The sequence below is a fragment of the Gorilla gorilla genome, chromosome 4, assembly GCF_029281585.2.
Source record: "Gorilla gorilla gorilla isolate KB3781 chromosome 4, NHGRI_mGorGor1-v2.1_pri, whole genome shotgun sequence".
In the NCBI taxonomy this organism is placed as follows: domain Eukaryota; kingdom Metazoa; phylum Chordata; class Mammalia; order Primates; family Hominidae; genus Gorilla; species Gorilla gorilla.
In genome coordinates this window covers 182,345,177-182,360,141 of record NC_073228.2, presented here as the reverse complement: position 1 = coordinate 182,360,141, position 14,965 = coordinate 182,345,177, and the positions used below count along the sequence as shown (strand labels likewise).

At 47.6% G+C, this 14,965-nt stretch overlaps 1 protein-coding gene across 7 annotated transcripts in view; it reads left to right on the top strand.

Moving 5' to 3' along the window:
- Window positions 1-14,965, top strand: part of ZNF354A (zinc finger protein 354A) — a 60,892-nt gene that overhangs the window by 35,404 nt on the left and 10,523 nt on the right. For 2 of the 7 annotated variants that reach the window (XM_063707028.1, XM_063707030.1), the window contains exons 3-5: window positions 8,233-8,316; window positions 10,202-10,328; window positions 11,858-11,953. In XM_063707028.1, coding sequence (XP_063563098.1) covers window positions 8,233-8,316; window positions 10,202-10,328; window positions 11,858-11,953 — 307 coding nt within the window. The other 5 variants (XM_004043123.5, XM_019028587.4, XM_019028586.4 and 2 more) reach the window with 5 other exon arrangements.

Sequence of the window (14,965 nt, the reverse complement as noted above, 5' to 3'; positions counted from 1 at the left end):
CCTGGCATAGACACAACAAAAAAAGAAAACTTCAGACCAATATCCCTGATGAACATTGATGCAAAAATCCTCAACAAAATACTGGCAAACGTGCTCACTTTGGCAGCACATATACTAAAATACTGGCAAACAAACTCCAGCAGCACATCAAAAAGCTAATCCACCATGATCAAGTAGGCTTCATCCTTGGGATGGCTCAACATATGAAAATTAATTAATGTGATTCATCACATAAACAGAACTAAATACAAATACCATATGATTATCTCAACAGATATAAAAAAGACTTTTTCGAGGCTCGCCTGACCAACATGGAGAAACCCCGTCTCTACTAAAAATACAAAAAAATCAGCCGGATGTGGTGGTGCATGGCTGTAATGCCAGCTACTCGGGAGGCTGAGGCAGGAGAATCACTTGAACCCAGGAGGCGTAGGTTGTGGTGAGCCGAGATCATGCCATTGCACTCCAGCCTGGGCAACAAGAGTGAAACTCCGTCTCCAAAAAAAAAAAAAAGTCTTTTGATAAAATTCAACATCTCTTCATGTTAAAAACTCTCAATAAACTAGGTATTGAAGGAACATACCTTAAAATAATAAGAACCATCTATGACAAACCTACAGCCAACATTGTAATGAATGGGCAAAAGCTGGAAGCATTCCCCTTGAAAACTGGCACAAGACAAGGATGCCCTCTCTCCCTAATCCTATTCAACATAGTATTGAAAATCCTAGCCGGAACAATCAGGCAAGAGAAAGAAATAAAGTGTATTCAAATAGGAAGAGAGGAAGTCACTCTGTTTGCAGATGGCATGATTCTATATCTAGAAAACCCCATAGTCTTGATCCAAAAGCTCCTTCAGCTGATAAGCAACTTCAGCAAAGTTACAGGATACAAAATCAATGTACAAAAATCACAAGCATTCCTATACACCAACAACAACCAAACTGAGAGAAATCAGAAATCAAAATCCCATTCACAATTGCCCCACATAAAATACCTAGGAATACACCCAACCAGGGAGATCAAAGATCTCTACAATGAGAATTACAAAACACTCCTCAAAAAACTCAGAGAAGGCACAAGCAAACGAAAAAAACATCCCATGCTCACAGATAGGAAGAATCAGTGTCAATAAAATGGCCATACTGCCCAAAGCAATTTACAGATTAAATGCTATTCCTATCAAACTACCAAAATATTCATCACAGAACTAGAAAAAAAATTATTTTAAAATTTATATGGAACCAAAAAAGAGCCCGAATAGCCAAGACAATCCTAAGCCAAAAGAACAAAGCTGGAGGCACCACATTACCTAACTTCAAACTATACTGCAAGGCTACAGTAACCAAAACAGCACGGTACTGGTACAAAAACAGGCACATAGACCAATGGAACAGAATAGCCCAGAAATAAGGCCACACATCTACAACCATCTGATTTTTGACAAAGCTGACAAAAACAAGCAATGGGAAACGATTTCGTGTTTTATAAATGGTGCAGGGATAACTGGCTTTCCATATGCAAAAGATTGAAACTGAACCCCTTCCTTACAGCACATGCAAAAATCAACTCAAGAAGGATTAGACTTAAATGTAGAACCCAAAACTATAAAAACCCGGAAGACAACCTAGGCAATACCATCCTGGACCTAGAAACAGGCAAAGATTTCAAGACAAAAACACTAAAGGCAATCATGACAAGAGCAAAAATTGCCAAATGGGACCTGCTTAAACTAAGCTTCTGCACAGCAAAAGAAACTATTATCAGAGTGCACAGACAACCTACAGAATGGGAGAAAATATTTGCAAACTATGCATCTGACAAAGGTCTAACATCATATATTATAAGGAACTTAAATGTACAAGAGGAAAACAGCCTCATTAAAAACTGGGCAAAGGACATGAAGAGACACTTCTCAAAAGATGACATGCATGTGGCCAAAAAGCATATTAAAAAAAGCTCAGTATCACTGATCATTAGAGTAACGCAAATCAAAACCATAATGAGATACCATCTCACAATAGTCAGAGTGGCTATTAATAAAAAGTTAAAAAACAAAACAAAAACAACAGATGCTGGCACTGGCAAGGTTGTGGAGAAAAGGGAACCCTTATACACTGTTAGTGGGAGTGTAAATTAGTTCAACCATTGTGGAAAGCAGTATGGCGATTCCTCAAAGAGCTAAAAGCAGAACTACCATTTGACCCAGCAAATCCTCCGGGCATATACCCAGAGGAATATAACACATTTTAGCATAAAGACGCATGCATGCAAATGTTCACTGCAGCAGTTTCACCATAGCAAAGACATGGAATCAACCTAAAGGCCTGTCAATGACAGACTGAACAAAGAAAATGTGATACATATATACCATGGAATATTACGCAGCCATAAAAAAGAATGAGATCATGTCTTTTGTGGGAACATGGATGGAGCTGGAGGCTACCATCCTTAGCAAACTAATGCAGGAAAAGAAAATCAAATACTGCATGTTCTCACTTATAAGCGGGAGCTACATTATAAGAACTTATGCACACAAAGAAGGAAACGACAGACACTGAGGCCTATTGGAGGGATAAGGGTGGGAGGAGGGAGAGGAGCAGAAAAGATAACTATTGGGTACTGAGCTTAATAACTAGGTGATGTAATAATATGTACAACAGACCCCTGTGGCACATGTTTATCTATGTAACAAACCTTCACATGTACCCTCAAACCCAAAATTTAAAAAAATTAGCCAGGTGTGGTGGCACCCACTTGTAGTCTCAGTTCCTTAGGAGCCTGAGTTCGGAGGATTGAGTGAACCTAGGAGGTTGAGGCTGCAGTGAGCCCTAATTGCACCACTGCACTCCAGCCTGGGAGACAGAGTGAGATCGTGTCTCAAAAAAACAAAAAAAAGGTAGAATTTCCCCCATGGGTCCCTAGAAGGGCAAGTAGGATGAATCAAAAGGAGTTTCAGAGAAACTGACCTCAGCTCAATATAGTGGGAACCTTCTAATAGCCAAAGTGCCAAAGTTCTTAGGATAGAATAGATTTTTGCTTTTGTTTTTTTCAGAAGTACAAACTTCCTCATCTCTAAATTAAATTAAATTGCAGTTAGATGGCCAGGCGCGGTGGCTTATGCCACTGCACTTTGGGAGGCCAAGGTGGATGAATCACAAGGTCAGGAGTTCAAGAGCAGCCCGGCCAACACGGTGAAACCCTGTCTCTACTAAAAATACAAAAAATTAGCTGGGCGTAATAGCGGGTGCCTGTAGTCTCAGCTACTCGGGAGGCTGAGGCAGGAGAATCGCTTGAACCCAGGAGGCAGAGGTTGCAATGAGCCGAGATCGTGCCACTGCACTCCAGCCCTGGTGACAGAGTCTCAAAAAAAAAAAAAAAACAACGAGTGATACCTGTTGTTGGGGGTGAGGTTGCATGTGGCCTTGCTGGCTGCAGAGCTAGGGCCTAGTTTGAATGGGGTGTTTATTTAGGGCCTGGCGTCCTCAGCAAGTTCATTAAAATTTATGAACATTACATTACAACATTCATTCTTACACTTGCAACCATAAAAGAGATTATTTTCTTCACTGAGTAGGGCAGGAGGTTATGATTTTTTATAAGCAGCCCCTCCAATAGCCTGTATCGGCCTCTAAGTCCCAAATGCATGCAACATGGTGACATGGGTAAAGGGCACAGAACTGTCTGGGAGTGCTGTTGTGAGGTTTTGTTTTCCACTTACCCCTCACCCCATCATTATCCCTCCCCAGCTGAGATGTCTCCTCCCCCTCAGCCCTTCCTTCAGGGTCCAGCTTCAGGAAAGGCCCCGTGCTAAGTAATAAATAGGAGGTGGGCAGGATTTTAAATCTCACCACCTGGGTTTATTTTCTGATAGTAAAATGGAAGAAAAATAGAGTGAAACCTTCATGATTTATGGGCTCCCTTGCCTTCGGAGGTTTTCCGGTTGCATCTTTGTGCTATGCTTGACATTTATGATATAAGATATTAATATCTGCACAGAAGAGCTGCCGGTGCTAATTATTCAGACCTGCTCTGACAGCGAACTAGTGAGCAGCACTCATATGTCAGATGCCATCTATGCATTAAGCCTTTCACTTAAAATAGGTGGGAATGACGAGGCACTATGGGCCTTAGCTGTATAAACTGTGCAGAAAGTCTATAGGATATATTAGTAAATCAACTATGATAGGGCTGCTGAAAAGCAAGCCAATACCTCTCTGATAAATAGAATCCCCAGGAAAGTCTTTGATTTAGGAAATGTGCCAGAGACATAAAATGATATGAGGGAAAATGCAAATAATGAAACTAGCTTTTCCTAATTCAGAAAGGAAAATGTTTGCCTCTCCTTCCAGTCCTTCAGGTTGTCAGATGTGCCTTGTTTCTAGCAGCTATTTGTAATATTAATCATTTTAACAGTATCAAACAGACTGGGTTTTTACACTTGATAAATTTTTGATGTTGAACCTTTGAAAAATGCAGTGATGTGATTTTTTCTTCCTCAAGAGTTTCTCCCCAGAAGCCAAAGCCAGTGTTAATTTGCAGATGCCAACACATGACTAATGGTCTTATCTCAAAAGATTAATTCACACTAAATTAACATAGGACCAAGGCCTCAGGATTGGATAGCCTTTCGTCGTGAGAGATTCCAGGCTTTGTGATTCTGACAGACAGGCTGGCAGTTGTCTCCTCATAAGGGATGGTAGCTGGTTAGTTCATCGGTCAGTCAGTCTGCCTGGTACACCCTGTTACTGCCTGCCTAACAGTCAGTGCCCTCCTCTTCTTTGTCAAGAACACCAATTTTGTTCAGTGAGCAATGCGCTCAGCTCCAGATGATGAGATATGATGGATCTGCTTCAGTTCAGGTGAACTAAATTCCCTGTGATTGGTTCAGAGGTGAGGAAGTGACCTAATTCTGGCCAATGAAATGCAAGAGAAGGATGGAAAGGAGCTGAATGGGTTGGAGGAGGAAAAGGGATGGTGGCTTCTGGAAAAGAAAATAAAAGGTGATCATCATGTGGAAGTTAGTCCTTTTTGTTTCTGTAATTTCCTTCCTGATATTGGATGTGGCTATGAGAAAACTGGTTCCTGGAGCAGCAGCTATGCTGGGCTCTTGAGTGGAGACCATAGCCAGAACTTTGGGTGGCAGAGCAGACAGACGGAAAGACACTGAGCCCTCGCTGATGTCATCAAGCCACCAAACCAACTGCGGTCAGTTCCTTCTGCCTACCTCTAGATCGCTTTTTAAACATAATAAATGTCATGATGCAAGCCACTGTTAGCAAAGGTTTCTGTATGTTGGTGCTGGAAGTATTGCTAATGATACAGCCAATTTTGCAAGCCTGGAAATTGTTTTCTCTCTTAAAAACATTCATGTCATACATGCATATGGTAAAGCAAAATGTTGAAAGCTATATCAAGGTGTTAAATAGCAAGTGCAAGTATTATTCCAGCTCCCAGTACCCTCCTCAGAGGCAACTACTTTTTTTTTTTTTTTTTTTTTGAGATGGAGTCTCGCTCTGTCGCCCAGGCTGGAGTGCAGTGGCGCAATCTTGGCTTACTGTAACCTCCGCCTCCCGGTTCAAGCAATTCTCTGCCTCAGCCTCCTGAGTTGCTGGGACTACAGGCGCCCGCTACCACGCCCAGCTAATTTTTGTATTTTTAGTAGAGATGGGGGTTTCACCATCTCTGCCAGGCTGGTGTTGAACTGACCTCGTGATCAACCCGCCTCGGCCTCCCAAAGTGCTGGGATTACAGACATGAGCCACCTCCCCCAGCCAATTAAACGTTTTTTTTAAAAAAATAAATGCAATGGAATGCAATGAAGCTATCAAAAATGCCACTGAGGGAGAATATTTATTGACAAATTCAAATGTTCAAGGCATATTCTTAAGTAGGGAAGCGCCAAACTTTCTAAATGGAGCCGGTGTTCTTTTTGTAACTGAGAAGATTTAGTTAAAAAAAAAAAAATATATATATATATATATATACACACACACATACACATACATACATCCGTTGGCTTCACAGTAGCTGGCACCTCCCTCCCCTTTGCTTCAGGCACTTCCTGGGAGTCCTCGTCCATTCTCAGCGACGAAACCCCTCCACATACCCTGTTTCACCTCACATTTATCCCCGAAAATGTTATATAATTATGTGTATGGCTTATTGTCTGCTCTCTACCCCCCAAAAAATGTTCTCCAGGGCAATGACGTTTGTTTCATTGATTGATACATTTGAAACCACTTGCAACCGTGCTTGGCACACAGCAGGTGCTCAGTGCCCCTCTGGTGAATAACTGAGGGGAACTAGGTCTGTTCTGGGCCGTTTTCCTGCCGCCCACGCCCTCCCTCCCGAAATTCACACAGACACAGAGTTGCAAGTTACTGCCCTCAGCGAACCTCCCCTTATCTTCCCTATAACTAGGAACCTGGGGCCCTCCAGCTCACAGGGGCCCTCTTGTGGCATGTGGGCGCGTAACAGCTCAGCCAGGACCCCGCCTCCAACGCATGGAACTACACTTCCCCGAATGCCGGTGTCCTCCCGTGGACTCCATTTCCCAGCGGCCTCAGCGGCTGCCCCGCCCCTCCTGGTCCCCGGCGCGCCGCGGGGTGAGCGGCGCCGGGCCTGAGGTCGCCCAGACGCAGTCGGGGCGGAGCCGGGTCGTGAGGCCGCAGCCCGGCCGGCGGTTTCGGAGCCTCGCGGCTGGGGAGGCGCGGCCCGGGACGCTCGAGCTTAGGGAGGTGAGCGTCGGAGGCAGGCCAAGCCGGTAGGAGGCGGCGCCCGGCACGGGGACTGCCTGCGGCTGCCGAGGCTCCGAAAGCCTTTGTGGGCGCTGGTGGGCACCCCTGCGTTTGTCACCGGCCCCCGCGCCGGGATCTGGACTCTCGCCCCCCCGCGGGGCGCTCCCTCGCCGTTGCTGGTGCACCCGCGTCCGGCTCGCCGTGGACGCCGGGCCTGGTGTTTCCTCCCGGGCCCGCCCTGCCCACTCCATGTGGGCCTCGCGGACTCGGGGCACCGGGACCCCGAGGGCAGGGCGGACGCAGCCGGGCCCGGTTTCCGAGTCCGTCCTCAGGACGGCCGCCCCTCCCGCCTCGGGACACCCAGCGCTTTCCTCTTCAAAGCTGCTGTTTGGCCGGGCGCGGTGGCTCACGCCTGTAATGCCAGCACTTTGGGAGGCCGAGGCGGGTGGATCACGAGGTCAGGAGATCGAGACCATCCTGACTAACACGGTGAAACTCCGTCTGTACTAAAAATACAAAAAAAAATTAGCTGGGCGTGGTGGCGGGTGCCTGTAGTCCCAGCTACTTGTGAGGCCGAGGCAGGAGAATGGCGTGAACCCAGGAGGGGGAGCTTGCAGTGAGCCGAGATCAAGCCCTGCACTCCAGCCTGAGCGACAGAGCGAGACTCCGTCTCAAAAAAAAAAAAAAAAAAAAAAGAAGCATCGTGTTAGAAATGGGATACATGGGGTCGGGCGTGGTGGCTCACGCCTGTAATCCTAGATTTTTGGGATGCCAAGGCGGGCAGATCACCTGAGATCAGGAGTTCGAGACCAGCCTGGGCAACACGGTGAAACCTCGTCTCTACTAAAAATACAAAAATGAGCCGGGCGCCTGTAGTCCCAGCTACTCGGGAGGCTGAGGCGGGAGAATGGCTTGAACCCGGGAGGCAGAGCTTGCAGTGAGCCGAGATCACGCCACTGCGCTACTGCACTACAGTCTGGCCAACAGAGCGAGACTCCGCCTCACAAAAAAAAAAAAAAAAAAGCCGTTTTCCGTGGAGTCAGGAGATGATTTGTTGGCGGGAGAGAGAGGAACCGGCTGGGAAAGTCCTGAGGCGGAGGGAAGTCGTCCCGGGGCCGTCGTGGTGGGAGTCCCGGCCCGCCTCGCAGGGGCGTGAACGGGGCAGGTGCCCCGGCGCTGCCTCAGTTTCCTGAGCGGTGCAGTGGGTGCTGGCAGTGCCAGCTGGCGCCGAGGAACTCAGCGGCGTGGGGCGAGCCCTGACCCTGGTGGGCTCAGCGGGTCGCTGCTGCCACTGCGAGTCCAGCGTCCCCTTTGTAAACCCCAAGCCTGTGAGGCCTGGGCCAGCGCTGCTCTGGTCCGCGGGCTCCTGGCTCCTCCCGAATCCCTGTGAGGGCGCGCGGGGTCCTTCTCAGCGGGAGTCGGGGTTTTAGAGCTGCGGATTCCAGGGCTGGAAAGCAGAAGCGGTTCTTCCTGGCTCCCTTTTTCTTCTCAGATCTGCCTTCTGGAGACTGCGCCGTCCTCCCGGGAGAGCCAGAAAGAGGACATGGCTGCTGGGCAGCGGGAAGCGAGGCCCCAGGTGAGCTCATTGCCCTCCCAGATCCCAGTGGATGGATTTTCCCCACTAACTGGATGGAGTTCTTCACCCGGGACCATCTTCAGCCAGGATGGAGCCCAAGTCCTTTTCTCTTGGAGGAGCTGGTCCGCCCTCATGAGTGGTGGATTCTGTAGGGAGGATCACCCACCCTCCCCATCCGTGTCTAGTGGTTCTCTTTTTTTTTTTTTTTTTTTTGAGTCTCGCTTTGTCGCCCAGGCAGTGGCGGGATCTCGGCTCGCTGCAGCCTCTGCCTCCCGGGTTGAAGCAATTCTCCTACCTCAGCCTCCCGAGTAGCTGGGATTACAGGCGCCCGCCATCACGCCCGGCTAAGTTTTTTTTTTATGCTTTTATTAGAGATGGGGTTTCACCACGTTGGCCAGGCTGGTCTCAAACTCCTGACCTCAGGTGATCCACCCGCCTCAGCCTCCCAAAGTGCTGGGATTACAGACGTGCACCACTGCACCCAGCCCGAATAAATCATTTTCTGTACACATTTATTTGTGTGTGTGTGTGTGTGTGTGTGTGTGTGTGTATGCATGTTACCATGTATGTTACCATTTTAACCTTTTTTTATTGTGGCAAAATATATATAACATAAAATTTACCGTTTTAACTTTTTAAGTGTATAATTCAGTGACATTTTAGGTACTTTCACATTGCTGTGCAGCCATCATCGCTATCCATCTTCATTGTGTAGATTATCACATTTATTTCTTAACCCTAAGGAGCAGGCATTAAAAGGCAGTTTTACAGAGTAGTTAAGAATGCAGGCTCAGTGAGACATCTGCTGGATTTGAATTACACAAGAAAAAACAAAGTCATAGAGAGGATACAAAATTTGTAGAAGTCAGCCGGCGGCAGTGGCTCACACCTGTAATCCCAGCACTTTGGGAGGTCGAGGCCGGCAGATCACCTGAGGTTAGGAGTTTGAGACCAGCATGGTGGAACCCTGTCTCTACTAAAAATACAAAAATTAGCCGGGCATGGTGTCGAGCACCTGTAATCGCATCTACTCAGGAGACCAAGGTGAGAGAATCATTGGAACCCGGAAGGTGGAGGTTACAGTAAGCCGAGATCATGCCATTGCACTCCAGCCTAGGCAACAAGAGCCAAACTCCGTCTCAAAGAAAAAAAAAAAAATGTGTACAAGTCACACAGCTGGTCAGTGACTGTGTCTTTGTGACCTGGACAAATTTCTTATCTTGTCTGTGACTTTGTTTTCTCTTGTGTAAAGTGGCAACAATAATGGTATCGTCTTGATAGGATTGTTGTGAATGTTAAATAAAGATTATACACTGCAAATTAACATAAAGCTCTAAGAGCAATACTTGGCCCATAGAAAGCCTTCAATAAATTATAGCTATTTTACTTTTCGTCATTACTATGCTTAAGCTTGAGTAAGCACGTAGAGAGTACCTTCAGTTGCTTAACCTAACCTCCATCATTAAGTATTTAGATTGTTCCTGGTTTTTTGCTCTTAAAAACACCATGAATATGTTTGTGTGTACTTTTGTGTACTGTTCGTTATCGTACAAATAGAGTAATTGGTACTTTAAAGAGTATACTTTGAGGGTTCTAATATGTATTATCAAATCGCCATCAGAAAGAGTTTTCTAATTAACACTCCCACTAATGGCCGTAATTCCTCTACCCATCTCTTACAGTGGCTGCACAAGGCCTGAATCTCACTGTGTGCTGCTCAGTATATATTTGTTACTGGCCAATTATTCATTAAACGAATGATCTGGAACCTTCAGAAGCTTAAATAGTATGAGAAGTGTTTCACGGGTAGCGTGTCTTCCCCACTGCCGCCCCCTCCACTCTGTGAGGGTGGTCCTGGGTGAGCTGGAACGACTTGTCCTTACAGGTGTCACTGACATTCGAGGACGTGGCTGTGCTGTTTACCCGGGATGAGTGGAGAAAGCTGGCTCCTTCTCAGAGAAACTTGTACCGGGATGTGATGCTGGAGAACTATAGGAACCTGCTCTCACTGGGTAAGGAAATTTCCCCTCTAGAAACAGAATTCAAAAATCGGGATATCTCAGCACCTCCTTCCCTGAATAAAAGCGGTTGGTCACTGAAAAATTTGAGCTGAGTGTGTGAGGATTGTACAAATCAGATCTTTATAAATAAACATTAAAAACATATTCCCCCTTATAGGCATGAAATTGCCCTGTGTCTGGGAATGGAAGAGGTGGTATTGATAATCATTCCTCTCTCTCTATGTAATCGCACACTCCAAGTTTGTCCATGATTCAGGCATCATTTCCCAACGATTCTGTAGTTTGCTTGTCTCCCAACAGGGGGCTTCATTCAGCCTCTAGGCCTACCACCTGCCTTTCCCACTTGTCTTTTCCAGGGATTAGCAAACTTGTACTATAAAAAGCCATGTAGGCTGGGCATGGTGGCTCACACCTGTAATCCCAGCACTTTGGGAGGCCAAGGCGGGCAGATCATGAGGTCAAGAGATAGAGACCATTCTGGCTAACGTGGTGAAAGCCTGTCTCTACTAAAAAACACAAAAAAAATTAGCTGGGTGTGATGCCGGGCGCCTGTAGTCCCCGCTACTTTGGAGGCTGAGGCAGGAGAATGGCGAGGAGCTTGCAGTGAGCCAAGTTCCCGCCACTGCACTCCAGCCTGGGCGACAAAGCGAGACTCTGTCTCAAAAAAAAAAAAAAAGCCACGTAGTAAAGATTTTAGGCTTTGTGGGCTGTGTAATGGTCTCCGTAACATATTTCTCTTTTTTTTCCCACCATTCTTTGCACAGGGCCATACATAAACAGGCAGTGATCTGAATTTGGCCCATGACCCGTAGTTTGCTGATCACTGCCATCCTTAAAAGGGAGTCACATAGGCCGGGCGTGGTGGCTCACACCTGTAATCCCAGCACTTTGGGTGGCTGAGGCGGGCAGATCACAAGGTCAGGAGATCAAGATCATCCTGGCCAACATGGTGAAACCCTGTCTCTACTGAAGATACAAAACTTAGGCGTGGTGGCATGTTCCTGTAGTCCCCGCTACTTGGGAGACTGAGGCAGGAGAATCACTTGAACCCGGGAGGCGGAGGTTGCAGTGAGCCAAGATTGCGCCACTGCACTCCAGCCTGGCAATAGAGCGAGACTCCTCCTCAGAAAAAAAAAGCGGAGTCAGATAGTGTTTTCTCGTTTTAGACAAGCTACCTGGTACATAATCCTTTTCACAGATAAGCTACTTAGAAATTCTAATCAGTCTGTATATCTTAACATTTCCTCTTCTATAGAAAGCTAGTGGTATCCTATTACCAATACTGCATGTTGATCATATTTTCCTAACCTATAATTAATTGTCCCAGAGTCATGTCCTACAAGTCACTTGTCTTTTCTTCACCCTACCGCCTTACCCCCTTACCTCCCAGGGGCACAACTGAAGCCCTACACAGAAGCTCTTTGTACCATCCTGTGAGTTCTGTGTTTAAATTTGGGATAACTGTATCAATACAAAACCAAGTCTGATTTGTTTGGTTGTGGTTTTTTGTTTATGTGCAGGGCTCCCATTTACCAAACCACAAGTGATCTCCCTGTTGCAGCAAGGAGAAGATCCCTGGGAGGTGGAGAAAGAGGGTTCTGGTGTCTCCTCTCTAGGTAAGTGGGTGGCCCGAGGTGCTCGGGAATGGCCGCAGACAATGGTCTGGTTAATGAGAGGAGGTAGGAACGTTGTTTGGGAAACTCCCTTGAGAATTCTCAGGCCTCAAGAAGTGATGGGGAAGCAGAAGCCCAGGCTCTTAGGCAGGATTCACTTCCCCATGAATCTCTCAGAATCTCTTTCTTACTCTTTCCTGTTGTTTTAGAATAGGGCTGTATTTTCATGTATTCATTCAGCAAACATAGTCTATTTAAGGAATTCCAAATAATCACTCTGGCTGAAGCTCAGGGTGTATTTGGGAAAGGAGGAGGTGAGGAAGGAAATAGCCTAGAAAGCTAGGGAAGGGCCATGTGGTAAGTGCTTGGGCACGGTTCTAAGAGGTGGAAACTGTCCCATGGAGCACTGGAAATAATGGAAGGATTTGGGCAGGAATCATATGGTCCTTGGTATCTTAAAAAAGTTGGTGTGAATCAGAAACAGCTGAGTCTCCATCCGTGTAAGAACAGCTAAGGGACCTGTGGCGTGTCCTTACTCTGGTGAATATCACCACCCTGAAAACAAGAGTCCAGGGACGTGGACAGAGCTCCCAAAAAGTTACAGAGCATTGTTGGGATGCCACCATTTATGTCTAATGAAAATTATGTGTATGTGTAATGTGCACGTAAGCAGAGAGAAAGGTTAGGAGGACACATCTTAGCTGGTGACATTAGTTACACTTGGAATGGGATTGAGAATGGGTCCATGGAAGGGGGCATTACTTACATGTAGTATTTTAATGTTTCACAAAGAGAATATATTTGTGACGTTCTTATGTGATTTGAATTCACAAGAATGGTCACTTTGGAAGCATCGTGTTTGAAAGTGAGGCAGAACGCTGGGCACGGTGGCTCACGCCTGTCATCCTAGCACTTTCAGAGGCCGAGGCGGGCGGATCACCTGAGGTCAGGAGTTTGAGACCAGCCTGGCCAACATGGCAAAACCCTGTCTTTACTAAAAATACAAAAATTAGCCAAGCGTGGTGGGGCAGGCCTGTAATCCCAGCTACTCCAGAGGCCGAGGCAGGAGAAACACTTGAACCCGGGAGGCGGAGGTTGCAGTGAGCCGATATTGCGCCACTTCACTCCAGCCTTGGCGACAGAGTGAGACTCTGTCTTAAAAAAAAAAAAATGGCGGGAAGCCTTGCAGAGTGATTGCAGTCATGGAGGGAGGCAGGAGGTGGAAGGGCCTGGATGAAGGCACTTGCCGTGAGTTCGTGAGGGAGGAGGCGGCGCCCACGTGATCAGGGTACAGGAGCAGTTGGGTGTGGGATGGATTTCACTTGAGATGTGAGTGAAGTAGTCAGGTGGGGAACCCTGGTGGGCAGGTGTGTAAGTGACAGGGCCGAGACTCAAGGGAGCTCAGGGAGCCCATCAGCATGACGGGCATTAGAAGCTTGGAGCTGGCCAGGTGAGGGGGCCGAGTGGAGGCCCGAATTTCAGGAAACAGCATTTGCGAGGTGCTTAAGCAGGAGGAATCTGACAGAGCCCGAGAAGTAATCAGAGGAGAGAAACGGGGAGGGGCCATCGTGGCAGTGGGGGACTGAGAGTGGTTGAACTGGGGGGGCTCTGGCTCTGGGAGATCGAGGTTGAACCCTCGCCCACAGCTTTGTATAGCATTGGGCAGAAAGGGACGCAGGTCTCGTGCTTCTGGAGTGCACGATCTAGTGGGGGACAAGGTGAACACACTCATTGCACACAAGGCACAGAAGGACACGTTCCAGTGAGGACCACATGGGAAAGACACTCGGTGCTGTGAGAGTGCAGAGCAGGCAGGTGGCGTCAGCAAAGGCTTCCCTGTGGAAGGGCCTGGGATCAAAGGACTGAAGAACTGCTCTGGCCTAAAGAAAGGCGTTCATGAAGGTCCAGAGAAGCAAAGCCAGCGAGGAGAAGGTGGAGCACCCGAGAGAGAGCCACAGGCCCTGTCACAGGGTTTGGTTGGTGCTTGAGAGCCAGGCACAGGTTCTGAGGAGCCATAAGTAGCCCAGGGCAGGCCCAGGCTGCTTTCTGCAGCCGCCAGCCCATGTGGAGAACCTGACGGCCACAGTGCAGGGCTTGTCGGTCCAGAGGGCTCAGTGATGGCCCCTTATGCCATGGGCCCAGCAAGGAGCTGCAGGGCAGGCAGCCTTGGTCCCCACAGCCCCTGTGCTGGGGAGAGCTTTCTCCTCCCTGAAGAAAGTTGAGATTTTTTGATATGGGAACCACACTTGTTTATCTTTTTAACTCTCCTTTGGGAGAAATACACTACGTGGTCTGGCCCTGGCTACCTCTTCACTCTCAGCTCCTTCCACTCTTCCCTTCATTCGAGGCCTCTGATCACCCTTGGCCGCCCTGCGGTTTGTCAGGGCCTCTGCCCTGCTTTTTTCTGTCTGGGACCGTTCTTCGTGGCGGTCATGCGTCCATGTGGCTCACTCACTTCCTTGTGCTGCACAGGCTTCGGCTCACACAGGCACAGATCATCTGACACGCAGCCCTGCAGCCCCCACGCTATCTCCTCAGCGTGCTTTATTTTCCCTCCTCGTGCTTAGCGCTGTGTAATAGACCTGTTTCTTTGTGATCTGTCTCTGCCTCTGCATTGTAAGCTGCTGTAGGAGGGATTGCCTCATTCATTCACTCCTGTTTTCCAAGAACCTAAAACAGTCCCTGGCCAGGGTAGACGTCCAGTTGTATAATGAATGCACGAGTGACTTGGACTAGGTTGGTGGTGTTGGAGACAGAAAGAAGTGAACCAGTCCCAGAGATGTCCAGGAGATACAGCCAGCAGGACTGTTAGACATGGAAGATAGAGGAGATGGGGTAACAAGGAAAATAAAAGCAAACAAAAGGGAGATGGGGTTGTCAGGGATGCTTGCTTGGTTTCTGGTTTGTTCTGTGACGGTTGGTGATGTCATTCAGTGAGATAGGAACACTAGAAGGAGATCAGATTTGGAGATGATGTAAATTTGGTTTTAGATGAATTGAGTTGTTTTTGGTTGA